Source organism: Suricata suricatta, chromosome 2 (genome assembly GCF_006229205.1).
Source record: "Suricata suricatta isolate VVHF042 chromosome 2, meerkat_22Aug2017_6uvM2_HiC, whole genome shotgun sequence".
Classification (NCBI taxonomy): Eukaryota; Metazoa; Chordata; class Mammalia; order Carnivora; family Herpestidae; genus Suricata; species Suricata suricatta.
In genome coordinates this window covers 5631911-5658581 of record NC_043701.1, presented here as the reverse complement: position 1 = coordinate 5658581, position 26671 = coordinate 5631911, and the positions used below count along the sequence as shown (strand labels likewise).

The 26671-nt window shown below is 60.3% G+C and overlaps 2 protein-coding genes across 4 annotated transcripts in view; one reads left to right on the top strand and one right to left on the bottom strand.

The window, feature by feature from the left end:
- The first annotated feature begins 5470 nt into the window (after positions 1-5470).
- Positions 5471-22857, top strand: NOS3 (nitric oxide synthase 3). 3 transcript variants are annotated; one of them, XM_029921372.1, is made up of 26 exons: positions 5471-5639; positions 6936-7038; positions 7329-7477; positions 7675-7837; positions 9010-9101; positions 9191-9332; positions 9532-9671; positions 9793-9967; positions 10438-10539; positions 11115-11309; positions 11406-11479; positions 11659-11803; positions 12067-12171; positions 14678-14745; positions 15144-15260; positions 15368-15542; positions 17469-17601; positions 17702-17780; positions 17953-18140; positions 18710-18882; positions 19170-19380; positions 19467-19554; positions 20708-20829; positions 21591-21739; positions 22061-22255; positions 22358-22857. In XM_029921372.1, exons 1-26 carry the CDS (start codon positions 5482-5484, stop codon positions 22517-22519), a joined length of 3603 nt encoding a protein of 1200 aa, XP_029777232.1. In that variant the 5' UTR covers positions 5471-5481; the 3' UTR covers positions 22520-22857. The 3 variants fall into 3 exon arrangements, with proteins under 3 accessions (XP_029777232.1, XP_029777226.1, XP_029777241.1); XM_029921366.1 differs by having other exon boundaries at positions 6933-7038; XM_029921381.1 differs by lacking the exon at positions 21591-21739 and having other exon boundaries at positions 6933-7038; positions 22358-22515.
- Positions 22823-26671, bottom strand: part of ATG9B (autophagy related 9B) — a 7957-nt gene continuing 4108 nt past the window's right edge. Inside the window, exons 7-15 of the mRNA XM_029921437.1 lie at positions 26503-26671; positions 26177-26330; positions 25770-25949; positions 24948-25184; positions 24643-24776; positions 24378-24474; positions 24062-24185; positions 23836-23977; positions 22823-23672 (exon numbers count right to left, since the gene is read on the bottom strand). The exon at positions 26503-26671 is cut by the window's right edge and continues 8 nt beyond it. Of these exons, the coding sequence (XP_029777297.1) occupies positions 23850-23977; positions 24062-24185; positions 24378-24474; positions 24643-24776; positions 24948-25184; positions 25770-25949; positions 26177-26330; positions 26503-26671 (1223 nt within the window). The 3' untranslated portion in view covers positions 22823-23672; positions 23836-23849. The remainder of the gene's footprint in view (positions 23673-23835; positions 23978-24061; positions 24186-24377; positions 24475-24642; positions 24777-24947; positions 25185-25769; positions 25950-26176; positions 26331-26502) is intronic.

The following is a 26671-nucleotide window of genomic DNA, read 5'->3' as shown; positions in this document are numbered from 1 at the left end:
CAGGGTTTGGGACCAGGGTCTCTGTGTTTCACAAATCAGTCTACAGGATCTACAGGCTTCTCATTTCACCCTGGGATGGAGAGAGGGCCTGATCCCTCCCCAGGGCACCCTAGAGGCAAGGAGAAAGGGTTCTGCCCAGCCAATCCTCGTGATGGCTGCTGCAGAATGTCCATGTTGGGCACACTTGATGCTCAAAGCCACCGTTCCCAAGAGACCCAGCACACAGCAACCACACCAGGAAAGTGGGCCAGGCTGAAGGATTGGAGGAGACAGAGAGGAGGCAGGGGCAAGGGGGCAGGCCTGTCAGACCTGTCCCTGACCACTGTGGCCTTCTATGTGGAAGCCTGCTGCCTGAGTCAAGGGCCCCCACATCCTCATTCAGAAGACCTCCGCTTGACCCTTAAAAACTCTTCATTTGCATCCTGGATCCCAGGAACAAAGGGCAATTTCCAGTCCCCGTGGATGTGAAAACCTTCATATTCATCCTGCTGTTCTTAGTCCAAATTAGCGTTGAAGGGGCAGGGACGAGAAGAAAAGGCAGGTCAGGGAGACAGCTCCAGGAAACACCTGCCCAAGGGCACACGCACGTGTGTGTTTACACATATACACACGTGCACATACACACACACACTCACACATTCGCTCATGTATACACATGCTCACACACATCCATACACATACTCCTGCTTACACACTCACACACACACAATCTGCTCAGGGCCATGGCTCAGAAGAAACCGTCTACACCTCAGAGAGAATCAAGGCCTGAAGATACCCAGGCATCCCTTCTGGAGATAAGGCAAACCCCCCGGGAGCTCCCAAAGGCTGAGAGTCACTGGTCACTCCCACAGTAAGGTCTCTCAGGATTCTCAAAGTTCTCTCCACACCCCCCCCCGACTTCCCTACTAGTCTGAAAGCTAGGGAACAGAAGAGTATCCAGAACAGGATCAATGTGCCCTAGGGAGCCCACCTGTGGAACCGAGGCAGCATCTTCAAGGCCCAGAGGGAGGCCCCGAACTCCTTCCCCCAACTCTCACAGCTGTTCTAGAATTGCCTCCTCTCACAGGAGCCCTGGTCCCTGATGCTCATGCCTCCAGTTGTGCTCAACGTGGCTCCCTGTGCCACCAGCTCTCCATGCTGGGGTGGCTTGTGCAGAAGCCAGGGAGGTTTCCCCAGAGAAGATAGCCCTGTTCTGGGGTGGGCTGGCCATGGAGTCATTGTCAAGAACTTCAGACTTATGCAAACGCACCATTTTGAGGCCCCAAAGTATTAATGTGGGCTCCACCCCAGGTGGGCCCAGAGTGTGTGCCCCTGGCCCTCGCTCATCCTGGGTATCATAGACCAGGGGTGCCTGAGCCCAGGCGTTTGCTCCAACCTCTTCTCCTCAGCTCTCTGCTGCCCTCATGTGGCTCCCTCAAGAAGGGTTGGGGCTGCATCGTGGCTCCACAGCGCCAGCACAGGAGCCCCCCCTTAGACAGGCAACATCTCCCACTGCCTGAGCCTTGAGCACCCCAGACCCCGACCAAAGTCCCTCCCCAAGCATCTAGCCTCCACTGTGTAATCTGGAAGCTAAGCAAACCTCTCTGCTCCCAACCCAGCCAGCATGGGTTACATCAAACAGGGGCTCCTAAGCCAAAGAAAGGCTGCTCCCCTCCCACTGCCCCCCTTCCCTTCCCTTCCCTCCTTTCCCCTGCGTTCCCCACCCAGGCCTCGCCAGCAGGCAGGAAGGAAGCTGCTCATAGTGGGGAGGGTGGGGCACTTCCAGCTCACACTGAACAAGTCAGGGCCTTCCGCTCCCGTCACCCGCCACCCTCCTCAGCCCTCCCCCAGCCCTACACACCCCCCCTCAAGGCCAAGGCCTTCCTTCCCCCAAAGTCAGGGCATCCCACCTCAAGCCCTGCCCAGGGCTTGGGCAGAAACAAGATTTGCTCCTGAGCAGGAGGGGCCATGGGCCTGGCTACTTGCCCACAGAAGGGTCTTCACCTGCACTGACCAGGGCAGACGGGGGGGGGGGGGGGGGGGGGGGGGGGGTCTGCACCAGCCTTCCCAATGGAAAAACACAGCCACTGCCCGGGACCCGCGGGCTGGGCTCCCAAACCGATTCTCTTCAAAGACCTTCCAGCTTACATCCCATCATTCAAAATTTAAACACTTTCCTACCAGTGGAACTTCAAGTCTGCAGGGCTTGAAAACTGTGTCATTTCAGAAATTATTCTTTAAAATGCAATTGCTGGGGCACCTGGGTGGCTCAGTCGGTTAAGCATCCGGCTTCAGCTCAGGTCATGATCTCCCAGGTGGGTTCAAGCCCTGCATCAGGCTCTGTGCTGACAGCTCAGAGCCTGGAGCCTGTTTCGGATTCTGTGTCTCCCTCTCTCTCTCTGCCCTCCCCTGCTCGCGCTGTCTCTCAAAAATAAACTTAAAAAAATAATTTAAAAAATATTTAAAATGCAATTGCTAATTAGAGCAATGGGCCACTGAGCCACATGAGTCTTAACGTCCTAGCAGGGATGACTGGCAAAGGGCAAGGTGCAAAGAGACAAGACTGGGCAGGGCCCTGAGGAGGGAAGAGAAAGGCCCTATCCAACAGGTGGAAGGTTCGGGAAGGCCAGAGTCCTTCAATGCAAGTTGGGACCCACAGGCCAACACTGGCCACAGCCCCAGGAAAAGTGAAAAAGGAAAAACTTCCCTGTGGGGAAAGACAACGCCTTTCTCTGTTTCTCCTTTGACTTTGTCTCCTCTTCTTGAAACCTCTGCCATGACTCCCTCTGCCCAGATCGACATCAACACAGCTGTCAGTGCCACTGGGCCTCGTGACCGGAAAACACCCCTCTATGGACCCATCACCCTTCACCAGACCTGTTTCTGCTCATCCAAACCTGTCCAGCCTCAGCCGACTCCTTGCTCGGTGGCCCCTGTCCCCTGCCTCCCGGAACACAGGTTCCAGTCTCTAGGTGGCTGCACACATTCGCAGCTCAACAACCAATGTTCAGGAAGCATGTACCTGGTGCAGCGCACTCAGGCCCAACAGGAGCCCAGATGAGAAGAACTTGACCCGGGTCTTCCAGAAAAATCAAAGACAGACACCAAGCTGCCCAGAGCCACCCCTGGGAGGAACCAGAGCAAGAGATTTCCCAGGGCCTGGACGCACGGGACACAAAGAGTGGCGGGGGGGGGGCGGCATAGAGAAGGAGGTGCTGGGGTGGCCTCACAGAGGAAACGCACTGGCGCTGGGTGGTGGTCAGGTCCTTTGGGAAGCACAGCAAGAGGGAGCTAGAAGCAAAAGACATTGATTGGGAGTCATGTCTGCGAAAGATAAAGGGAAGGCAGTGGAAGCCTCCAGAACAAGACACAGGTCTTGATACCTGTGAAAGGAGAGGAGGAACAGGATCGGCTGGGAAGAGGCTCCGACCCCAGGGAGCTCTGGGAAGCTCTCTGCCAGGCCAGCGGGGCCCTGCGTGTTGAACACGGGGCAGATTCTGGACATCTTGCAGCTTTCAGCCACCAGCGACCTGGACTTCCTGTAGCAGGTTCTCTCTCTCACAGGAAGACCAGGACAGGTCACCGCCAGGGCTGAGCCATGAGGAAGGGGAGGGCAAAGGGCGAGGTGGAAGGCAAGGGCCTGAGGACCGTCTGGGGATCTGTGAGGAAGCCCGTTGGCCTAGAACAGGTGTGAGCAGCATACATGGGGAATCGAAGGCTGCCCAGTGCATTCGAGTGGCCCTGGCAGTCACTTGGCAGTTTCGGGGGGCCAAGACAGGAACCAATCCCTACTTTTGAGAGGATTCTGGCGGCGGTGTGAGGCACAGATGGAGGGGAGGCCCCAGTGCCAGGAGGCCACAGGGAGTGGCTTTGGTAAAGCGTGCAAGCAAGAGCTCATGAGAACCTCAGCATCCAATCTTGTTGTCACCTGTCCCCAAGGGGACCAGCCACTGCTCCATTACCTGGGATGCAGGAAGAGGGGTGGAATGCATTTGAGGGAGTGGCTGGATGGGAGCCAGGAATGGAAAGGGGCCCCAGTCCATCTCCTGCCTTGCTGGGAGAAGGGGGGTGAGTGGGGTGGAGCCCGGGCTCCCGAACCCCAAGGGACGGGTCTGGATTGAGATTGGACCTTATGCCTCTGTCTCCCACTTGCCCCTTTGCAAGAGAGCGAGAGAGCGGTAGCAAATTCTCCAGGTGTCCAGGCCTCTCTGTGTCTGCAAGATCCCCACGCCCACCTCCCCCCAAGCTGGCAGACCCTACTTTCCTGGTGTGACCCCAGAGCTCACGGTACAGCCTGTTCCTTCCGGCTGATCCGCTTGCCTGGCCCCCACCCAGGCCCACCCCAACCTTATCCTTTACGGCTTCTCAGAGGAGTCCAGCCAACACAAATCTCCGTGTTTGTTTGTCTGCCTGTCTGCCTCTCCCAGTCTCTGCCTCTCCCAATCTCTCACCTTCCGTTTCTTTCTCACAGTTTCTGTGAGTCTCTGTGCTCTCAAATCCATGAGGCTCCAAGCCCTAGACCCGAAGGCCCCAGTGCATAGCCTCTCTCCAGCCCCCCACCGCACCCCACGGCTTAGAACTACAAACCCCAGCTTGCACAGTGGCCCGAGGTGCCTGAGAAGGGCTGCTGTCCACCACCTGCACCCTGGGTATTGTAGTTTCCTCGTTCCTGCACTCTTGCCAGTCTTCCCAGTGGGCAGGCCCTGCCTCGGCACTGACCGCTGGGCCTATCCGCTGACCTACCACCCCCAGGGAAGTGTGCGTCACTGGATGACAGGGAGGGGGTGGAGGCCCTGGATGGCAGCTTCCTGATCTTTTGTGTCCCCCACTTGAGTCATGGGGGGTGGGGGTTCCAGGAAATTGGGGCTGGGAGGGGAAGGGATACCCTAATGTCAGACTCAAGGACAAAGGGTCACTAAATCCTTGCTGAGCCTGTATCCCCAAGAACCTCAAAGCACTCAAAAGTGGGGGTCCAGGAGGGCTCAGCTGTAGACAGAGTGAAGGAGAACACCTGAAGGGACCCTAGGGGCCCCCGTGGTCACTAGGAGTCCGGGAATCGTCCCCTGCTACCGACATTGTGTTCATCCCCCGGCCAAGCCCTCAGGGCAAGGCCAGCAAGGGCAATGTGGAAGCCCTCCACTCCGGCCGGACAACACCGAAGGGCCCCTCTGACCCTCTGGTTGTCCGCTCTGCCAACTCCTCCCCTGCCCCCTGCCCTCTCCCTCACTCCCACCCCCTGCGCCAGGGCTCCAAGAACACCTGGCTTCCCACTTATCAGTCCTACTCCTCTGAGCGGAACCCAGGCGTCCGGCCCCCCACCCTCTGGGCGGGCATGGAGCCGAGGCTTTAGGGCCTCCCAGCCTGCCTGTTCCTGTCCCATTGTGTGTGGGGCAGGGGCGGGGCAAGGGCCAGCACCAGAGAGCCCCCTCCCACCGCCCCCTCCCCTTCCTAAGGAAAAGGCCTGGGCTCTGCTCAGAGCGCCAGAGCGGAGGCGAGGCTGACATGGGCAATTTGAAGAGTGTGGGCCAGGAGCCGGGGCCTCCCTGCGGCCTGGGGCTGGGGCTGGGCCTGGGACTGTGCGGCAAGCAGGGCCCGGCCACCCCGACCGCTGAGCCGGGCAGGGCACCGGCCCCTGTGCCCCCACCGGCGCCAGACTCCAGGTAGGTGCCGTGGCAGCAAGAAGCAGGGGACAGGAGAGAGGGTGTCGAGCCCTAAAGCCCCAGGCTGGGAAGGGCTAGAGCCCGGAGCCCGGCCAGGAGGGCCAGGTCGGCCGCACGAAAGGGCGATCGATCGGTCGATCGGTGTGGATAGAGCAGGACAATTGAGGAGGTGCAGATAAGAGACCAGGATCAGGACCAGCAGGAGGCAAGGGTGCCAGTTTACCAGGTCTGAATGCAGCTCTGCTGCCAAGAGCTGTTTGACTTTGAGCAAGTTACTTAACCTCTCTGAGCATTTGTACGTAACAGAGAGAAGGCAGTGTTTACTCCATGAGATTGTTGTGAGTTTCTAGCTCATGACAAGCCTTCAACAAACAGTGATGATTATTTAAGCGAAGAAAGTTACAGGAGAGTGAGAAGGTGTTTTCATAGATGGCGGGGGGGGGGGGGGGGGGGGGGGGGGGGGGCGGCGGGAAAGAGACAGCCCAGGAGACGCAGGCCCTTGGCATGGAGGCAGAGAAGACAGCAAACAGGCCCCTTTCCTCCACTCCAGGCCGCACTCCTAGGGGCCCTCAACCTCAAGCTAACATGGAGCGGCGGGGGGCTGAAGGCCAGGTGGGGTGCCAGGCTGGCAGGGTGGCAGGGCCGGAGGCAGCTCCGCGGGGAAGGCTCCGCGTTGACGCACCCAAGGTCCAAGGCCCTCCCTTCCTCCCCGCGGCCGGCCTCAGCCTCTGGGAGGAAGTGATAAGGTTTCTGAGGCTTCCCTTCACACAACGGTTACTGTCCGGAGAGGTGTGACTGGGGAGGGAAATCTGGGCTGAGGAATCCTCGCCAGGGGTTCCCCTCAGCTCAGGGGTGAGCTCTGTCCCCCTCGAGGTAGGGTTCATCATCGCTCTTGGGGGAGGTGGACACCCCCTGTCCAGAAGGGGTCCGGTGGGCCCTGAACAGGGGTGAGGACCCAGCCTTGGGTCAGGGGGCCAGGAGCTCAGTGCATAGGCAAGGCAATAGCCCCGGGTCTGGCGACACAGGAGACAGGAGACAGGCAGGCCTGAGTTTTAAAGGGACCAGTTCTTCCCATGTGGCCTCTGGCAAGACTCTGAACTTTTTCTGAGCCTCGAGTCCCTCATCTGTAAATGAAGACCCAACTATAATGTCTACCTCCTACGATTTTCGTGAGGGCTGACAGAGAAAATGTAGGAAACACACAGCAGCTCAATCATTGTGGTCCTGGATGTTGTCGGAAGGGTCTCTGGGGGAAATGAGCTCCTCCCCCAAGACCCCTTCCCTGGGTCCCAGCAGCCCCCCGCTCACCCGGCCCCCAGAGGGGCCCAAGTTCCCTCGTGTGAAGAACTGGGAGCTGGGAACCATCACTTATGACACCCTGAGTGCCCAGGCCCAGCAGGTAAGGCCCGGAGCCCCCCCACACCACCCCGTCCCGAGACAGTCCCCTGTCCCCTCCAGAATGTGCCCCTTGGTCTCCAAAGACAAGAGAAGAGCCCGAGGAGATAAGGGACGTGTGGGGACTTCGGCGACTCCTAGTCCCCCGCTCTTGCCCTAAGTCCTACCATACCCTGAACCCCCACCTGCCCAGTCCCACCTTCCCTCTGCCACCTCCCCTGCCTCGGCACCCTGACCAGGTCTTTACCTCTGTGTTGCCTGCTCTCTCTGCCTTTGCCCTCTGCCCCAACCCAGGACGGGCCCTGCACCCCTAGGCGCTGCCTGGGCTCCCTGGTTTTTCCACGGAAAGTACAGAGCCGGCCTTCCCAGGACCCCGCACCCACTGAGCAGCTGCTGAGTCAGGCCAAGGACTTCATCAACCAGTACTACAGCTCCATCAAGAGGTGAAACTGTACCTTGCCACCCACAGCCCACCCTTGTCCTCTGACCTGGGGCCCTGGTCCCTCACCTTCCCCGGGAGCTGTTCCCATCCCGCGCCCTGACACTGGCACCCACCAGCCTCCCCCCAACACCCACACAGAGCCTGGGGAGCCTCTCCCCCCGCCCCCTGCCAACTTGACTTCCTTCCGCTGCACGACAGGAGCGGCTCCCAGGCCCATGAGCAGAGGCTGCAGGAGGTGGAAGCCCAGGTGGCAGCCAGCGGCACCTACCAGCTCCGGGAGAGCGAGCTGGTGTTCGGGGCGAAGCAGGCGTGGAGAAACGCACCCCGCTGCGTGGGCCGGATCCAGTGGGGGAAGCTGCAGGTGTGCCTGGCGAGCAAGCCCCCAGAATGGGGGCTGGGGGCCACGAAAAAGGAAGGAGCAATGAAGGCAGCCCCTGAGGCTTCCCCGGGGGGCGGGGGGTCCCAAGCAGTGGGGACTTAGAGATCGGTACCCCTGGGGAGCCCCCAGTCCAGTAGCCAGCACCTGGTTGTTAAGTCCCACGGCAGTGCCTCGGCTGGCTGCGGGGAGAAACACCCAGAAACACCCACCGTCCCTGGGGTATTGTCAGCGCAGCAGAAGCAGTCTTCTGGAAGAGGCCCCTGGCTGCTTCCTCCGAGCTGGCCTCACCTACCCAGCCCAGCGCTCCAGCACCCGCCTGGGCCCCACAGCCTCCTTCACACTCCCGCCCGTGGAACGGCCTCAGGGGAACTTAACCCATGACCTTGGCCTCCTTAGCTGTAACTGGCCACCAAAGAATTTGGAATAAAGCCACATGCTTAGTAAATCCCAAAGAAGTCTCGAATAAAAGAATGATCCTGTCTGAACCCATCAGACCTTCCAAAATGGGATCACACTCACTGCTACATCCCTCCCGTGGCCCCAGGCCAGTGACTGCCACCCCCGGCTCTGGCCACTAACACAAGCAGGAAAGGGGTCTCCCAGCCCCCTGCTGAGCACCCCCCCCTCAGACAGTCAAATAGCTTCTTCGAGCTTAGGAATATCAGGACAGGCAGACTGCCCGGACGGCCACCTTGTGCCACCAACCCCCTTCCCATCAGCATGTGCTCAAGGACAGCTGAGGACTGGCTGGGGTCACCTGCGTTGGCTTGCGCACCATGCGTAATGGGGAACTCACCACCCACACCCTCGGACGGCCTCCCCATCAGTTAGTGCCCTTCCCCGATCTTCAGTTGGGTAATGCCTGCGTCCCTCCTCCGTAGCGGACACTGAGTCAGTGCCTGCAGGGGTGGGGAGATGTCCCAGCAAGGAGATAAGGAGCAGACGAGGCTGCGTTGGGCACGTGGGGTGCAGGGCAGGAAGGGCTCAGTGTGGCTGCACGTGGTCAGGGAGGATCCCTGGAGGAGAAAGTACCGCAGCGTTGACCCCTCCATCCTTTGGAGGCTGTGCAGGAGGTGGCTTCTCCCTCCTCTGCCTCCTTACCTTCTCCTAGAGCTGAGACTCAAGACCCCTGTCCCCACCCCCCACTGGCTCAGGTGTTTGATGCCCGGGATTGCAGCTCTGCCCAGGAGATGTTCACCTACATCTGCAACCACATCAAGTATGCCACCAACCGGGGCAACCTCCGGTGAGTGCGCCCCCACCCTGTGCCAGATGGCATCCCTCCCCTAGGTGCCAGCGGAGGTGAGGCTCTGACAGCTGTCGCCCCCATGTCAGCTCGGCCATCACAGTGTTCCCCCAGCGCGCCCCAGGCCGCGGCGACTTCCGGATCTGGAACAGCCAGCTGGTGCGCTACGCGGGGTACAGACAGCAGGACGGCTCCGTGCGGGGGGACCCAGCCAACGTGGAGATCACCGAGGTGCGCACAGCGAAGCAGAGAGGTGGAGGGCGGCCAGGGAGAGCTCTGCCATTAGCTCGGAGTCCAGCAAAGAGTGGGCGGGGAAGCAGGGAGGGGGGACCCCAACTGAGACGACGGAGGGAGATGCCAATGAAGGGGGTCCCTGAGGAGGGTGGGGGATTGGGCCCCTCAGACCCCCCTCTGGCCCTGCTCCCCACAGCTCTGCATCCAGCACGGCTGGACACCTGGAAATGGCCGCTTTGATGTGCTGCCCCTACTGCTCCAGGCCCCCGAGGAACCCCCGGAACTCTTCGTCCTGCCCCCCGAGCTGATCCTCGAGGTGCCCCTGGAGCACCCCACGTGAGCATGGCAGAAACTGGGTCAGGGGGAGGAGGGGCAGCCCCAGGGACGGGAGGGGGGGGCACTGGCCAGGCATTCAAGGCTCCCCAGGTGACCTGATCCCACACCCCAACACCCTCAGGCTAGAGTGGTTTGCGGCTCTGGGCCTGCGCTGGTACGCCCTCCCAGCGGTGAGCAACATGCTGCTGGAAATCGGGGGGCTGGAGTTCCCCGCGGCCCCTTTCAGCGGCTGGTACATGAGCACTGAGATCGGCACGCGGAACCTGTGTGACCCTCACCGATACAATATCCTGGAGGTGAGGACCGGCCAGCGGGGAGGGATGCAGAGGGCTGCCCGCCCCGTCCCCTCGGCCTGGAGCCTTTGACGTGCAAATAGATCCGCAGACTGCAGGCAACTGGGAGAATCTGAGGAAGGTGGCAGCTGCCTCTTAACCCCAACCCAGAGGCCACGGGTTCGGGGCAGAGGTGTGCCCGGGTATTGGTATGAAGACGCAGTTGTTTTTCTGAGCATGGGACCTCTGGCTCTATAGCTTCCCTCAGATTCTCAAGGCAGATCTTGCAAAACAATGTCAAAACCCATTTTGGAGACGAGAAATGAAGACCCAGGGCAGAGAAGTAACTGGCCCAGGGTCCCTCTGTGTCCTGGAGTGCCTTTGCAGGCCGCTGGCCACCCTCACTCCTTCTACCCAAGAGTTCCAGACAGAGATGCTCTCCATCCTCTCCCCTACACCCTGTCCCTACCAACGCCATGCACCCCTGCTCCCAGGATGTGGCCGTCTGCATGGACCTGGATACCCGGACCACGTCATCCCTGTGGAAAGACAAGGCAGCAGTGGAAATCAACGTGGCTGTGCTGCATAGTTACCAGGTGCGCAGGCCCAGACCAGCCAGGAGGGCGAGGGGGGCGGGACTGGAAGAGAGGGAGGCACTTAGAATCGGGGCAGGAGTTGGAGACAGCCAGAAGGGGTCCCGTGGTCCATGAGGCACACCAGGCCCGCAGGTCTGGGCACACAGTACATATGACTCAGGGCGCCGCAGGGTGAAGGTCTGGGGCACCAGGTGCCCTGCAGATCAGTGCATGCTCAGTGACGCAGGCCCCCAGGGCACGGGGGGTACGGTGGCTTGTGGGACTAGCTGCATTCTGGAAATACTAACTCCAGGATTGAAGGCCTGCTGAGCGTTGTAGTTGGAGGAAATCAGTGCCTGCTGAGGCCTTGGCCAGGGTTTAGGATGTTTTGGTTTCGGGGGCAGGACGTCCAGATGCAGGAGACCGTCCGGAAATGCTGCTGCTGGGTTTGGGGTGGACACACACACCACAGCCAGGGGAGACAGCATGACTGGGGAACACGGCCTGGGCGAGGCCCCGGGACACGGGTGGTTGGGGTGACTGAAGTGTGGGTCTGTAGGCGGAGTCTAAGCCCCTGCCTATCCCCCACCCCCCAGCTGGCCAAAGTGACCATTGTGGACCACCACGCGGCCACAGCCTCCTTCATGAAGCACCTGGAGAATGAGCAGAAGGCCAGGGGCGGCTGCCCTGCCGACTGGGCCTGGATCGTGCCCCCCATCTCCGGCAGCCTCACGCCTGTGTTCCATCAGGAGATGGTCAACTACGTCCTGTCCCCCACCTTCCGCTATCAGGTGCCCACCCCCCGCCCCCTGTAAGCAGCCCCCAGCGGCCTCCAAGGTTTCGCTTTTTCACTTACCTCCTCCTCCACTCCCCCATCACTCCTGCAGCCAGACCCGTGGAAGGGAAGTGGGTCCAAGGGTGCCGGCATCACCAGGAAGAAGACCTTTAAGGAAGTAGCCAAGTAGGTGCCCTAGGAATGCTGCCCTTCCCCCACACCCAGGGGACCAGCTCGAGCCGCGGGAAGGCCCACCAACCCCCACACCCACCACCCAGCGCCCCAAGACCTTGCTTGGACCATGCGCCTAGGGAGGCCCTGGCTCCTTGGGCCTGGGACGCCCCTCACCCCTCCCTCGCCTGCAGTGCGGTGAAGATCTCTGCCTCGCTCATGGGCACCGTGATGGCAAAGCGAGTAAAAGCAACGATCCTGTACGGCTCCGAGACCGGCCGGGCCCAGAGCTATGCACAGCAGCTGGGGAGGCTCTTCCGGAAGGCTTTCGACCCCCGGGTAGGGCTGAGCCCAGAGGGGCGGGGATCGGGAAAGGGGTGGGGGGTGGGGGGGGCCATCCATATCCTCAGATGTTCCCTGAAGGACAGGAGAGGGTCACACGTCAGAGCCCAGGAGGAATCCCGGGATCCAAATGGACTCAGGGGTTGAGTAGGGGCCTGAGTCAGGGTCAGAACAGTGCCCTGCCTCAAGAGGCCCAGAGTAGAGGTACCAGGGCAGCCCGGGCCAAGTCCCTGGGACATCCGTCTTCTCCTTGTCCACAGGTCCTATGCATGGATGAGTATGATGTCGTGTCCCTTGAGCATGAGACGCTGGTGCTGGTGGTGACCAGCACATTCGGAAATGGGGATCCCCCAGAGAATGGAGAGGTGAGACCTAGCAGTAAAGGGGCCACTGGGAATGAGGGGAGACTCAACACGGGGTGGCAGGAACCCCATCCCCATGGTGGAGAGTTGGAGGCATCCTGAGAGTCCACCAGAGTGCAAGTGAGAGCATTCCATTGGGACCCCGGAGCCTGCACCAGCCATCCTCCATGTCACACAGGGGCTGCCCCTGACACACACGTGTGTGCACACGCATGCACACACACACACCTGCTTCAGTGTCTCTCCAAGTCATTCCCATGATCAGTGCAAACATTCAATACGTGGAAGACACTCCTGGGCTGGCCGATGAGGGTAGATTGCTCTCTGCTCCTTTTCTTCTTTCCTTGAGGAAAGAAAAGAGGACTGCTCAGATGGCAACAGAGATGAGGCAACCTCACTCTTTTTTTTTAATATTGAGGACCTCAAAGAGCTTTTTTTAAATATTTTTATTTGTTTTTGAGAGAGAGAGAGACAGCACAAGTGGGGGAGGGTGAGAGAGAGAGAGAGAGAGAGAGAGAGAGAGAATCAGAAACAGGCTCCAGGCTCTGAGCTGTCAGCACAGAGTCCGACACGGGGCTCGAACTCATGAACTGCGAGATCATGACCTGAGGGTAAGTCAGACGCTTAACTGACTGGGCCACCCAGGCGCCCCTAGAATCACTTACTCTTTTAGCACAGAAGTGGTGTTTACACCCATGTGACCCATGACGTTCCCATCGCCTGGGCAGTCCCCTCGTCAGTGCCCCTTCCCAGGCCATCCCTACCAAAGGCCAGCACCCTTCTGACTTCTGTCACCTTAGTTTCTCCTGCTCTAGGATGTCATAGAAAGGGGAGCACCCAGGAAGTGCTCGGCCTGCTTCTGAGATCACCTCACGGTGATTGAGCGCCTCGTTCCTTTCCTCCCCGAGCAGTCCTCACCGTCTGAACACAATGTGTGTCTCTCTGCTCTCCCGCGGATGGACACTTGGGCCATTTCCAGCGTTTGGCTATTATGAATCAAGCTGTTGTGAACATTCTTGGGCATGGCTTTTGTCGGCCTGTGTTTTCATTTCTCTTGGATAAATACCTAGAAGAAAATGGCTGGGTCATCGGCTAGATGTGTGTTTAAGACACACAAAAGAAAATCCCTGCCAAACAGCCAAATGGATTGAACTGCACACTAAGTTCCATACCTTGCAACGTATGTCAGTTTTACCTAATTTTTTAAAAATGGAGCCAAGCGAGGAATGCACCCCATGGAAAATGGGGTGCCTTCGCTAAAGACGCTAACAAGAATGTTTACAGCAGCTCCGTTCAGAATAGCCCCCAAACTGGGAACAATTCCAGTGACAATCAGCAGTGAGACAGGAGAAATCCATTGTGGTTTATTCGAAGTCTGCACAGCAATGAGGGTGAACGGGTCACAACCACACAATATAGATGAACCTGAAAACACGCTGTAGAAGGAAAAAAGCCAGACCCCCCCCCCTCCAAAGACTCAGACCACAGAGTCCCCTCTGCATTCAGTGCAGGGACAGACAAAACGAATCCACAGTGATTTAATCAGGAGGGTGGAGGCCCCTCGTGGGGTGGGGGGCTGTGGACTGAGAGGGGTAAGGAGGTGAGTCCTAGGAGTCTAACGAGGTTTCTGGAGAGGGTGAGGTACGTCCGGCTTGTGAAAAATCTAGGAAGCTGGACCTGTGTGCTTTTCTGCATGTACAACCCTTCAGCCAAAGGTTCAGAAAACACAATTAAGGTGGTATTTGAACCTAGAGACCCCCACCACCCACACCCATCTACAGTTAACGCTGAGATGTCCCCACCTGGCCGCACTTGGGCTTTAGCTGCACGAAGATGTTGCACGTAGCCCCTCACTATCGTCACAGCAGCACATGACATGGCTCAGCGTGCCCGAAGACACTGGTGTGTTGACCTGGAAGGAAGGACGTCTATGATCTGTCCATGACAGGATGTTGAGAAAAAGCAGATATGGCGTGGCCCCATTTTTACCTTTTTAAAAAACTATAAGTACAGATACATATGTGAGCATAAGAGACAGAGCTGGAAGGTTAAGCACCTGTCAGTGGGCCTTGCCTTGGGGGCTGGGGCTGGAGTGGAGGTAAGGGTAGATTTCTTCTTTTATCGTTTTATGCGTCTGTCATGTTCTCAGAAAGCCTGCTTTTGAAACTTTCCAAACAAATTAAAATCACAATTTACAGGTAAGAATTCTCAGGATGAGCCAGTACAGTTTTATTTTCATTTTTTTAATTTTTTTTTTTGAGAGAGAGCACACATGTGCATGAGTTGGGCAGAGAGAGAGGGAGACACAGAATCTGAGCAGACTCTGAGCTCTCAGCACAGAGCCCGATGCGGGGCTGGAACCCACAGACTGCGAGATCACGACCTGAACCGAAGTCGGACACCCCACCGACTGAGCCCCGCAGGCGCCCCAGATCAGTGCAGTTTTAAACGTCTATGCGGTTTGAAATAAAACAAAACTAACCACGACGCCCACACTTCCCCCTGCCAGAGTTTTGCGGCGGCCCTGATGGAGATGTCGGGCCCCTACAACAGCTCCCCTCGGCCGGAACAACACAAGTGAGTGGGTGAGGGACTCTGCGGGGAGGTGGAGGGCACTGAGGCATCGGAGAGGGCCAGGAATGGGGAGCTGAACTGTCCTCCCTGTGCACCTCCACAAGCTGGAGGGCTGATGTGAGGAGGCCCAGACCCCATCACAGCTCAGGAGGCCCTCCTTCCTTGTGACCTGCCTACTCACAGTCTGGGCAGTCTGGAGGGGTCCTTCAGAGAGAACAAGGGGGGCCACAGCAGGGCCTGAAGACACTGAGATCCCCGGGAGACAAAGCCAAGCCCAAGGGCAGGGCCCTTCCAACCCCAGAGGTAGAGCCCCTGAAGCTGCCCCCTGGCGGTTGGTGTCCAGGCCCTGCACCAAGCCTCCAGCTCCCGGTGACAGCCCTGACTTGGTCTTCTTTTGCCAGGAGTTACAAAATCCGATTCAACAGCGTCTCCTGCTCAGACCCGCTGGTGTCCTCCTGGAGGCGGAAGAGAAAGGAGTCCAGTAACACAGACAGTGCAGGGGCGCTGGGGACCCTCAGGTGTGGGGGGCTGCTGCGAGGGGAGGCGGGGGAGGGAGGGCACGCTGCCTGGGTGCGTGTGGGGCCGGGCCAGGCGTGGGCTCCAGTGACGGCTTCCTGCATCCCAGGTTCTGTGTGTTCGGGCTGGGCTCCCGGGCGTACCCCCACTTCTGTGCCTTTGCCCGGGCTGTGGACACACGGCTGGAGGAGCTGGGTGGCGAGCGGCTGCTGCAGCTGGGCCAGGGAGACGAGCTGTGCGGCCAGGAGGAGGCGTTCCGCGGCTGGGCCCAGGCCGCCTTCCAGGTGAGCCCCCCCCCCCCCCCCCCCCCCCCCCCCCCCCCCCCCCCCCCCCCCCCCCCCCCGGGTCTGTCAGGCATCCGAGCCAGGCTGCCCCTCCCACCTCTATCCTGGTTCGCTCCGACCTGAACACCTCCCCCTTGAAACACGCCATATGGAGACCAGGACCCTTGCTTCTGCCCGGGTCTGTTTGGTCCCCTGGTCCCTTCCTGTTCCTTCCAAAACCCATTCCCATTTTGCCACTGTACAGCCAGACCTTCTGCTCGTCCTGAGCAGTGCGTGAAAAGCCCTAACGACCTGGGAGGGGCCTGGCCCAGGCAGAAGAGGGGGCGCCGGAGTGGCTCCGTCAGTTACATGTCCAACTCTTGTCTTTGGCTCGGGTCATGAGCTCACGGTTTGTGAGATCAATCCCCACGTCGGCCCGTGCTGAGCGTGAAGCCTGCTGGGGATTCTCTCTGTCTCCCTCTCTCTCTGCCCCTCCCCTGCTCGTGTGCGCCCTCCCTCTCTCTTTCTCAAAATTAAAAAACATTTAGGAAAATCATTTAAAAAGGGAGCAGAAAGAGCCCCAGTAGGCGGTGCTGTGGTCAGGCATGCTCTGGGCTCCTGAGTGGGCGCGCAGAGGGAGAGCATGCAGGGCAAGTAGGGTGGAGGGAGAGGGGAGGGCTCAAGAGAGGGCTATGCAGAGGTGAGGGCTGAGTGGAGCCCAGCACAGAACCAACAGAAAGTCAGAGGCCAGACAGACCAGAGCCAGCTCGGCCTGGTCTGGGGCTTATGCCTGGAGCTGACCAGGCCCCTTCTCCCACTCCTGACCCTCTTTCAGGGCAGCTCTGGCCCACCCAGGGTTCCCAGGCTAGAGCGTAGCAGGTCTGGGCTGACGGAGAGGAGGACACCCTCGGAGGTGGGCTGTGGGGGCGCCTGGCGCAGGTGGAGGGCTCGCTGGGGCCGAGAACGTCCGGCTGGAGAAGCAGACAGGCTCAGGCTGGAAGGAGGAGAATGGAAAACAAGACGAAGAAGTCCAGACGACAGGAAGCGCGTGGACGCTCAGAGAGGGACAGGAAAAGCCGGGCACACAGTGAGAGTTTAGGGGCGCTGCTTTAAAGACGGGGGTCAATGAGAGGAACATCCAACTAGAAGCAGGAAGACGCTGAACTAACTCGCTAGCTCAGGCGGCAGCAGTGGGGGTAGGAAGGAAGGGAGGGGGCCACGGAAGGCAGGAAGAGATATAAGACTTAACACGCACAAAAGAAAGATTAACAGGACTGGTGATCCGGGTGGGAGGAGAGGGAGCAGCCAATCATGGATGAGCCCCAGATTTCAAGCCGGGAGCCGGCCAAGCAGTTTGCAGGACCCGTACCTGACCAGAGACAAGCAGACTCTGCACTCTTCCAGGGGACAGACCGGCCAGCAACCCCTCCCACAGCCCCCCCCCCAATGTGGTCCTGCGCCAGGAGCGCCCCAGGGTTTTACATAATCTTGGCCAGAACCTAATGTAAAGATGAGGTGTGTGGAATGTAAGCACAGGAGTCAGGATTCGGATGCAGGTCTGAATGCACAGACGCACTGTGTGCCAAGCACCGTGCTTGATAAGAGATGAACACTCACCAGATTAAGTGACCAGCGGGTGTGACACAAACGACTGAGTGCCAGGGGAGAGCTAGTGCAGTGGCCCTGCCAGGAAATGGGCTGAAGAACAGGGCACGGTCAGCCTCGGCCTCCATTTCCACCCCATTCTCCCTCCTGCCGCCCAGGCAGCCGATGCCCCAGGCAGGAGCCGCCACAGGGCCCCTCCACTCCCCCAGTCCTGGGAACGGAAGGCGGCCACCAGGGACCCAACAGCCCAGCTCGGACCCCACCCCAGCCTCCCGAGCTCCTCTCTGCTCCGGCCCTCCCTGGTTGCCGGAGGTCCTCAGCACTCACCACCCGGCCCCTCAGGCCTCCTGTGAGACCTTCTGTGTGGGAGAGGATGCCAAGGCCGCCGCCCGAGACATATTCAGTGCCAAGCGGAGCTGGAAGCGCCAGAGGTACCGGCTCAGCACACAAGCCGAGGGCCTCCAGCTGCTGCCAGGTGAGGCACTGGCCTCCCCCCGAGCCTGCCGGCCTGCTGACCTCCCAGGCCCCAGGACTAACTCTCAGAGGCTTCTGGCTCAGTCTCCGTCTTCCCCCAGGCCTGACCCACGTGCACAGGAGGAAGATGCTCCAGGCCACCGTCCTCTCAGTGGAAAACCTGCAAAGCAGCAAGTCCACGTGAGGAGAACCCCTCCCCCACCTCCCACCCCACCACGCACCTGTCCTGGCCTCTACCCACCCCACCCCACCCCCCCCACACACACCTGTTCTGGCCTCTCCTCCCCCATCCCAACACCCTCCTCCCAGGCCCTCCTCACCCTCTCTAACTGCCCCACCTCCTCACTCCCAGCCGGGCCACGATCCTGGTGCGCCTGGACACCGGAGGCCAGGAAGGCCTGCACTACCAGCCTGGGGACCACATAGGCATCTGCCCGCCCAACCGGCCGGGCCTCGTGGAGGCGCTGCTGAGCCGAGTGGAGGACCCACCTCCGCCAGGGGAGCCCATGGCCGTGGAGCAGCTGGAGAAGGGCAGCCCTGGTGAGAAGCCGTGGTCCGGGACATGACAGGGACAGCCTGCCCCGTCCCCCTGACTTCAGGGTCCCCTGGAGCTGAGGACCAGGGAGACCGCTCCACCTCCACCCACAGCCGTGATGCCTGTGCCCAGAGCCGCCCGTGCTCCCTCCTGTCAGGGTGCCCTTGCTGCTGGCTGGTCCCAGGGCGGCCCCCGTGCCCCCCAGAAGGCTGCCCTCTCCCTCTGAGCTCCTCCCCAAGTCTCCCCCCCGACAGCCCAGCCTGCTCCTTAGCTGCCATCGACTGGGTGCACGCTCCGCCACGCCAGTGCCCAGGGTTAAAAAAGTTTGGTGGGGGAGAAGCAGAGCCCAGACCAACCCCAACCAGCCAGGGGCCCCCAAACACACACACACGTGCACACACACACACGCACGCACAGGGGCTGCCCAGACAGGTTGACCACCACCGTCCGGGGGCAAGGTCTCCGATAAAGCACAAGGCGTGGTCAGGACTGGCATACCCCCAAGCAATCACCACCTCAGACGACGAAGTTCCAGCGGCCCCTTCCTCAGACATCCCCTGTACACCACCCCCAGGTGGCCCACCCCCCGGCTGGGTTCGGGACCCCCGGCTGCCCCCCTGCACGCTGCGCCAGGCTCTCACCTTCTTCCTGGACATCACTTCCCCGCCCAGCCCTCAACTCCTCCGACTGCTCAGCACCCTGGCTGAAGAGCCCAGTGAGCAGCAGGGCCTGGAGAGCCTCAGTCAGGTGCAGGGCCACCCGGGGCGGGGGGCGGGGGGGGGGGCAGCAGGGGCTCACGAGGCAGGATGAGCTGGGTGGGGGCAGGGAATCCGCCTGGCTGATGTGTCCTGGGGTTTAAGACCCAGCCCCTGAGGCACGAATTCATCTCTGAATTCTGGGCGCTCAAGAAATGTTTGTTGGCCTGAACTAAGGGAGGGAGAGACCCCAGGAGGCTCAGCTCAGGAGGGGTCAAGAAGGGAAGTCAGCGGGCAGAGCTGGGCGGTTCTGCAGCCATGACACCCACCTCCCACCAGGACCCCCGGCGCTACGAGGAGTGGAAGTGGTTCCGCTGCCCCACGCTGCTCGAGGCGCTGGAGCAGTTCCCGTCCGTGGCGCTGCCCGCCCCCCTGCTCCTCACCCAGCTGCCCCTGCTCCAGCCCCGCTACTACTCTGTCAGCTCAGCACCCAGCGCCCACCCGGGAGAGATCCACCTCACGGTGGCCGTGGTGGCATACAGGACCCAGGGTGAGGTTACGAAGGGCCAGGGTCAGGGCTGCACAACGACCCTGGGACGGGCCCCTCATCGGCACCCTCTCCTCCCCGACCCCCAGACGGACTGGGCCCCCTGCACTATGGTGTCTGCTCCACGTGGCTGAGCCAACTTAAGGCCGGAGATGCCGTGCCCTGCTTCATCAGGGGGTGAGTTGGGGACTCCGGGGCATGGAGGTGGACGGGGCAACACGGAGGAGAGTGTCTGTCCAAGCTGAGGTGGACAAAGCGCCACACAGACGGCCGGGGACAGACAGAGGAATCGGCAGGGGGTCAGTCACACAGCTTTGGTACCAAGGATGGGGCGTCCAGTTAAGCTACTTCAGAACTTTGACTAAGTTTTGGGTGTTCTACTAATTTGGACTTAGCGTCCAGCCCCAAAGCTTCCCCTCCCAGAGACAGGGCTGGAATTCAGCCAGCAGGTCTTGCTGCCCTTAGGTATACTCTGTCCCTTGCTTGTTTGAATTTTTTAAGTTTTATCTATTTATTTTTGAGGTGTGGGGCGGGGAGAGAGAATCCCAAATGGGTTCCGCAATCTCAGCGCAGAGCCCAACGTGGGGCTCAAACTCACAAACTGTGAGATTATGACCTGAGCCAAAATCAAGAGTCGGATGCTTAACCTACTGAGCCACACAGGCGCCCCATCCCTTGCTACGCCATCCTTTGTCTGATTGGGGAGGCGTGGCACTTGAGGATAAGTCCTCACTTAGCCCAGAGAGAACTAGTTTGGTTATCAGAGTATCACTAAGGACTCAAAAAAAAGTTCACGTCTTCAGGATACCCTTCTGGGTGCTGTGTTGGAAAGTCTTGTCCCATCCAGCAGCCAGGACCCAACGTCTCAGGGGGCACTTAGCAGCATTTCCAGGATGGGCACCCAGTAGGTGCAGTCGCCCAAACCCATCAGGAGGCTAAATCACAAACTGTACCAACCTACTGAATACAATCCGAATACCGATGTTAAGGCTATGATTGAAAATGAGTGAACTCATTACAAATCCAAAGCTGTCCTTCCCTCCCCATATTTTGTAAATCTCGTAAACTGAGATATCATAACATTCTTCAAATTAAATTCTATGTCCTGTGACTCACCCTGCGGAAGCACAGGTCCAGGGAGTTTCTGCCTGCGAGTAGGCGTTTAACAAACACGTCGTGCTCTCTATGAGCCAGGCTGTGTTCTACACACTTGACGTGCATTATCCCCTTTATCGGTGGAACTTGAGTTCTCTTCTCTCCACCCCAATGGAAGATGGTAAGAATCAGGGGGGCTGGGAGAGCACAAGGGCCGACAGTGTTTCTCCACTAGGGCTCCCTCCTTCCGGCTGCCGCCTGATCCCAGCTTGCCCTGCATCCTGGTGGGCCCTGGCACAGGCATTGCCCCCTTCCGGGGGTTCTGGCAGGAGCGGCTGCACGACATCGACAGCAAAGGTAAGACTGGGGGCCAAGGGAATGACTGGAAGGCAGAGGGAGTCACACAGTCTCAGGGAAAGGGGCAGGGGCTGGAAGACAGAAACCAGGTAGGAAAGAGGGCAAGGGACAGGCCACAGAGGTGACCAGAAAATTCTTATATCAACCCTGGGCAGTGCCCTGTTCACCTGGCTTCCTGGTGCCAGACACAAAGTAGGCAGTGGATTGGATTGAAGACAAGGGAAACAGTAAGTCTGGAGAAGACAGGCCTAGGACTCAAATGGCCAAAGTGTACTTGAGACTGTGCCAGCTCACCCAAGACCCAAGGAAGCTGCAGGATGTTCGGGTTGGACGTGGGGTGCTCAAAGCACCCGGTAAATCAAAAAGGGGCCGTGACTGAGGAAGGCAGAGAGTGTGGAAGCTGAGGGTGTGGAAGAATATGGGGTTGGAGCAGGGACCGCGCCAGATGGGGCCCTTAGAATCTCCGTGTGAGATGGTGCAAAGGGCTTGGAATTCTGAGTCTGAAGCCCCACGTTCCAGCGCAATGCCACCGCTGGTCGCTCCACCCGAGGAGCCACCACCCCTTGTAAGCTGCCTCCCCGTGAGCGTCTTCTCGGTAAATCAGGGTCGGGCAAGGTCTCTGTGAAAGCGTCCCGCACTCTTCTGGAGGCTGGACACCAGAGGCCTGGGCTGTCGGCCTGGGCGAGTGTAGCCAGTGGTAGAATTCGCTAGGGCTGCGCCCCAGGGGAGGAAACTCTCCCAAGCCGCAGTGCTGCTCGCAGGGCTGCAGCCCGCCCCCATGACCTTGGTGTTCGGCTGCCGATGCTCCCAGCTCGACCACCTCTACCGCGACGAGGTGCAGGACGCCCAGCAGCGCGGGGTTTTTGGACGCGTCCTCACCGCCTTCTCCCGGGAGCCCAACTGCCCTAAGGTGCGACACCCCGAGGTCGCGGGGCAACCTGAAGCTAGGGACCGGGGAAGAGCCGACTTGCGCCTTGCACTCCAGCAGGGGGCGCAGACCCGGGACCGGGACCGGCCACGCCCCCGCCCCGCCCCTCAGCGGGCACCCGCCCCCACTCGGCCCCTCCCGCGTGCCTTTTGATCTCACTCCTTATACCAAGCCCCGCCCCTTGTTTGGCTCCACCTCTCTAGCCCCCCAAAGCCCCGCACAGAAACCCCGCCGGGCCCGCCCCCCCTCCACCCGGGACCCACGCACCCCTTAGGGCACGCCCCTAACCTCGGCTCCCCTCAGACCTACGTGCAGGACATCCTGCGGACGGAGTTGGCGGCGGAGGTGTACCGCGTACTGTGCCTCGAGCGGGGCCACATGTTTGTGTGCGGCGACGTCACCATGGCAACCAGCGTCCTGCAGACGGTGCAGCGAATCCTAGCGACGGAGGGAGACATGGAGCTGGACGAGGCCGGCGACGTCATCGGCGTGCTGCGGGTGCGGGGCGGGACCATGGCGGGGCGGAGCCATCCCGGGGGCGGGGCTCACTCCCACTTGGATCCCACTCGCGTTCTGATCCGCTGGCTTCTTTCCCGGCAGGATCAGCAACGCTATCACGAGGACATTTTCGGGCTCACGCTGCGCACCCAGGAGGTGACTAGCCGCATACGCACCCAGAGCTTTTCCCTGCAGGAGCGGCATCTGCGTGGCGCAGTGCCCTGGGCGTTTGACCCGCCCGGCCCAGACACCCCCAGCCCCTGAGGGCCCCTCTTGCTTTCCATCCGAGTTCCAGGAGAGGGGCCGTCAGTCTGCTCTCCTGTCGGCGTTACCAGACCAGCCACCTCTCCCTCCCCTCCGGAGGTGCCTTCCCACCTCTATCCAGAGACTGCCCACTTATGCCAGGGGGTGAGGGAAATGTCTCTCTCTAGCTCTGTTTACCTGACCCAAGGTCCGGAGGTCCCCTCCCAGCAGTGGTATTCCCGGGCCTACGGTCACCCCTTTTGTGTTCATTAGGTGAGTTTTAGGTTCCCCTCACCTCCCGCGGGAGTATCTCGAATCCTAATCTCTAAATCATTAAAGTATTTATTATCGAAAATTCACCGTGAGAGACTGGCACCGATGTTACAAAGCTCCCGAGATGCCTAACCCAGCCCCATCGATTAAAATCACAGAACAACCACTTTGTTAGCTTGTGCAGCTGGAGGGCGCAGCAATTCTTTGACAGGGAGTCCGGCCCTACACACCCGGCTCCGACCCAGCACCCAGCGCTCTCTGGGAAAATGCCTTCCAGCCCATCACAGGCAGATCTGTGTTGCTTCTTTGCTCTTGACTGAGAAGCAGGCACAGCCCTCCGCCGGGAATGCGGAGGCCAGGGACGAAGGTCACAAAGATGTGCAACACAGCCATGAGCAACCTTTACTGCTGGTTTCAGACAGGATGAGGAACCACACCCACTTCCGAAGCCAGCGCCGCCGGTGCTGCGCTCCAGAGCATCAGCCCTCCGTGGAGTCTCTCCACTCAGGAGTCCCCAGTGGAACCTGAAGGCCAGACAGGCTTGAAGAGCCCACTGCCACCCAGGTGCCGTCCCCTCACTGTTTCCTTTGCGGCACTGCCCTCTGCCCTGAGGATTTCTGCCCAGGCAATTGCTTGAGGACAGCTAGTTGGTGTGGGGTCCCCTGAGCCCCTCCAGGCGGGGACTGTCTCTAACACTGGTCTCCAGATGCCTCTGGCGTCTCCTCTCCTACCCTTTCTCTGTTCTCTGGGATGAGCCCATCATTGACCTCCCCCAAGTCCTGCCCAACTAGAGGGTCCTTAGATCTATAGTCAGAGGGGCAGAGGTCTTTAAAGAGGGCTCTGCGTCACGCCCTTCCACTCGGCCTTGTCGGATCTCCTATGGCTGGAGAAGCCCGGGAACCTGGGGGAAAAGACGACTCTTGGCAAGCAGTCTGGAGATTCAGATTTCAAAGATGACCATCCTATCACCCCGAATTCCCACCGCTGCCCCCATCCCTTCAAGTCTGGCTCCACCCAATTTTCTATTCGTTCCCCAGCTCCCACCGCAGTGAGACAATACTGACCCTGAGGAGCCCTCTCAGTCCGTGCTAGGGGCCTGGCCAGGCTCCTTCTGGGTGTCTGTGGTCTCCTGAAACCTTCCAGGGAGCAGATTCTGGGTTCTCTGAGTTCTCCACTGCTGTCGGGGGCTGGAGGCGGGACTGGAGCCTGGTGAGAAAAGCCATCAGCTGGGCCATGCAGCGATGCCCCGCCAACCTGGGGTCTGTCCCCTGCACTCCGTGACCCCCTCACCATCACTTGACCAGGATGGCTTCTCCTCATCGGGCGAGAGTGCCTGGGAGGGGCTGGAGCAGGGCCTGGACAGGGAAGAGGCTGAAGCCTCACCCCACGGTTCCTGCTGCTGCTGTTGATGGAGCTAAACGGAACGGAGAAGAAGAATGGGCCCCCGTTCTGCCCCCCGCTCTGTGCGAAGCCCAGCCGCTGGCCTAGGTGCAGAGGGTTTTAAAGCCCCGTTGAGTACTTCCCTACAGTCTACCCCACCCTCGGTCCCCAATTCATTGAGCTGCTCCTCTCCCCACCTGTCTCTTCCTGGCACCCCTCTGCTCACCTGGTGCAGGTAGATGGCATGGAGACTCATCTCAGCAGAAGCCAGCTCTGGGAGCTGGGCCAGCTTCTGGCCCCCGGTGCCTCCTGGGGATACACAGCTGGAACAGAGGGTGCCGTCGTCCAGAGACATGCCCCTCCCCCCAGCACCCCCAGGGAGGGCCAGACTTGATCTCCCATTCCCAATCATCCCCAGAACGGGGAGGATCAGCCAGCCCCACCACCCCTGCTGCTCTCCATCTCAGGCCCAGTCCCCCACCCCCCCTCACCTCGGGTCTTGGGCAATGCGGGAAAGGGAGGCCAGGAGGCTGGCCGTGGCTGCGGCTGGGCAGGGGGCTGTGGGGCTCAGGTCCCGCGGGGGCAGGAGGGGGTGCACCAGGAGGTTGGCCAGGAAGGCCTCAGGCTGGGAGCAAGAGAGGAGGGTGTCAGAAGTGAGGCCAGAGGGGGGCAGAGGAGGTCTAGGGAAGGCCCGAGAACAAGCTGGACCAGGGAGCAGGTCAATACAAACAGTGAGTTGGAGGGGAGAGCCTGGGGGTGGTGAGGACAGAAGAGAACAGGCCAGGCCGCCACTCACCAGAGGTGAGGAAGAATCACTGAGCACCCCAGGGGTGGGGGTGCTGCGGACAGAAGTGGCGCCCCAGGCTGCCGCATCTTGCTGGACCCTGCCTCGAAGGTGCCCCAGGAACTCGGAGCTGTGCCCTGGGGGGCGCCATTGTGGATGCACCAGGGAGAACCTCATCAAGGAGAGCTCAGTCTTTCCGTCCTCCGCGCGCTGAGAGAGGGAGGCCTCTGTCTGTCCTGCCGAGAGCCACTGAGAACAAGAACAGTCAGTCATGTGGATGCTGTGGACCCGGTTTTGATAGCTTCTGTGGGAGCCTCGTGGGGCAGGCGGGACAGGAAACACTAGCTCCATCTTTCAGGTCAAAGACCAGAAGCCACAATGGGGACTTGCTCAAGCTCACCCAAAAACACAGCAGCAAAGCAGGACCTGGGTCCAGAGCCAGCACAAGGGTAGAGCGCAGGCTGAATGTTTTCCCAGCTGGTGCACAATGGACCCCAGGGCTGGCCTGACCACCTTCTTCCAGCCCCGTCTACCGACCAGCTCCTTTCTCGGCCTCTCTGGTGATCTCGGCCCCCATTTACTGGAGTTCCGAGGTACCGGGAACTCTGTTAGGGTTCTGCCCACATCGTTTCATGCAACCCTCACAGCCCTGTCCATTGGCTCCAGTCACTGGCGTCGTTTGACAGATAAAAACACCACCGTATGGCAAAGTGACTAGCTCCAGGGCACAAGTGGCCAGTGACAAAGCTTGGGGTGGAATCCAGCTCTGCTTTAAGTGAGGCAAGCAAACCCCTACCCACCCCCAACCCCACGCAGCCAGGGATGCGCTCCTACCTGAGGGTGGCCGTGGCGCTTCACGTCCATCAGGGCAAAGGAGCAGATGTCCCCAACTCCAGCCACATCCACAGTGAAGTGATGAAAAAAGTCAATGATCTCCAGGGAACGCGGGCAAAACCAGAAGAGTAGAAACAGCGGAGTGAGGAGAGGGGACAGGAGCTCCTCCAGGAGAGAGACCTGGGGAAGCAAGGTGAGTCTGAGAAATGGTCGTTGAGGGGACCCGCACTCGTGATCAGGACAAAGAGGTCCCCTGGGACGTGCTCGCCAGGGCCGGAAACCTCCAACCAAGTCATTTCCCGCTCCCGGGATGGCCAGCCCCGGAGCCCGTTTGTCCTACGCCCTCCCCCAGACCAGACGCTGGCGGCTCGCGTGTCTCCGCAGCCCGCTCCGGGCGGGACCCTCACCGCTCGGTACTGAAGCAGCCGCGCCATCTGCCGGTAGGCGCTGGCCTTGCCCGCAGGGCCGGGCTCCTCCGGGAGGTAATGCATGTGCGCCAAGGCTGCCTGCAGCAGGAACTGCGGGGAACGACCGCGGCCCTGTTCTTCCGGAATGAAGGACCTGGAGATCGAGATGGGGGTGGGGGTGGGGGGTGGAGAAGGGGCCTGCGGTTAGGAGGACGGGGGAGAAGGGGGCGCCGACGGCGGAAGGGACTCGCGGGAGGCTCGGCCCCAGGTCAGAGGAATGAATGTCCCCCCTTCCCCTGCCTCCTCCCCGGGCAGCTCCCGAGCACCTGGCCACGGTGGCGGTGACCCCGAGCGCGGTCATGGCGGTGAGCACGTGCTCCACGGCCAGCACGTCCTCGTCGTAGACGGTGAGCACGAGCAGCGCGGCGAAGAGCGCGCCGGCGAAGAAGACGAGCTGGCGGGCCAGCAGCGCGAGCAGGGGCGCGGGGGGCGCGG

What these genes read in the sequence shown, in the direction of transcription:
- NOS3 (XM_029921366.1), top strand. Translation starts at nt 5,482, where the DNA reads ATGGGCAATTTGAAGAGTGTGGGCCAGGAGCCGGGGCCTCCCTGCGGC. An exon ending in GGGGCGCTGGGGACCCTCAG is followed by an intron (nt 15,261 to 15,367) that starts GTGTGGGGGGCT and finishes CCTGCATCCCAG; the next exon opens with GTTCTGTGTGTTCGGGCTGG. An exon ending in GCCTGGAGAGCCTCAGTCAG is followed by an intron (nt 18,883 to 19,169) that starts GTGCAGGGCCAC and finishes ACCTCCCACCAG; the next exon opens with GACCCCCGGCGCTACGAGGA.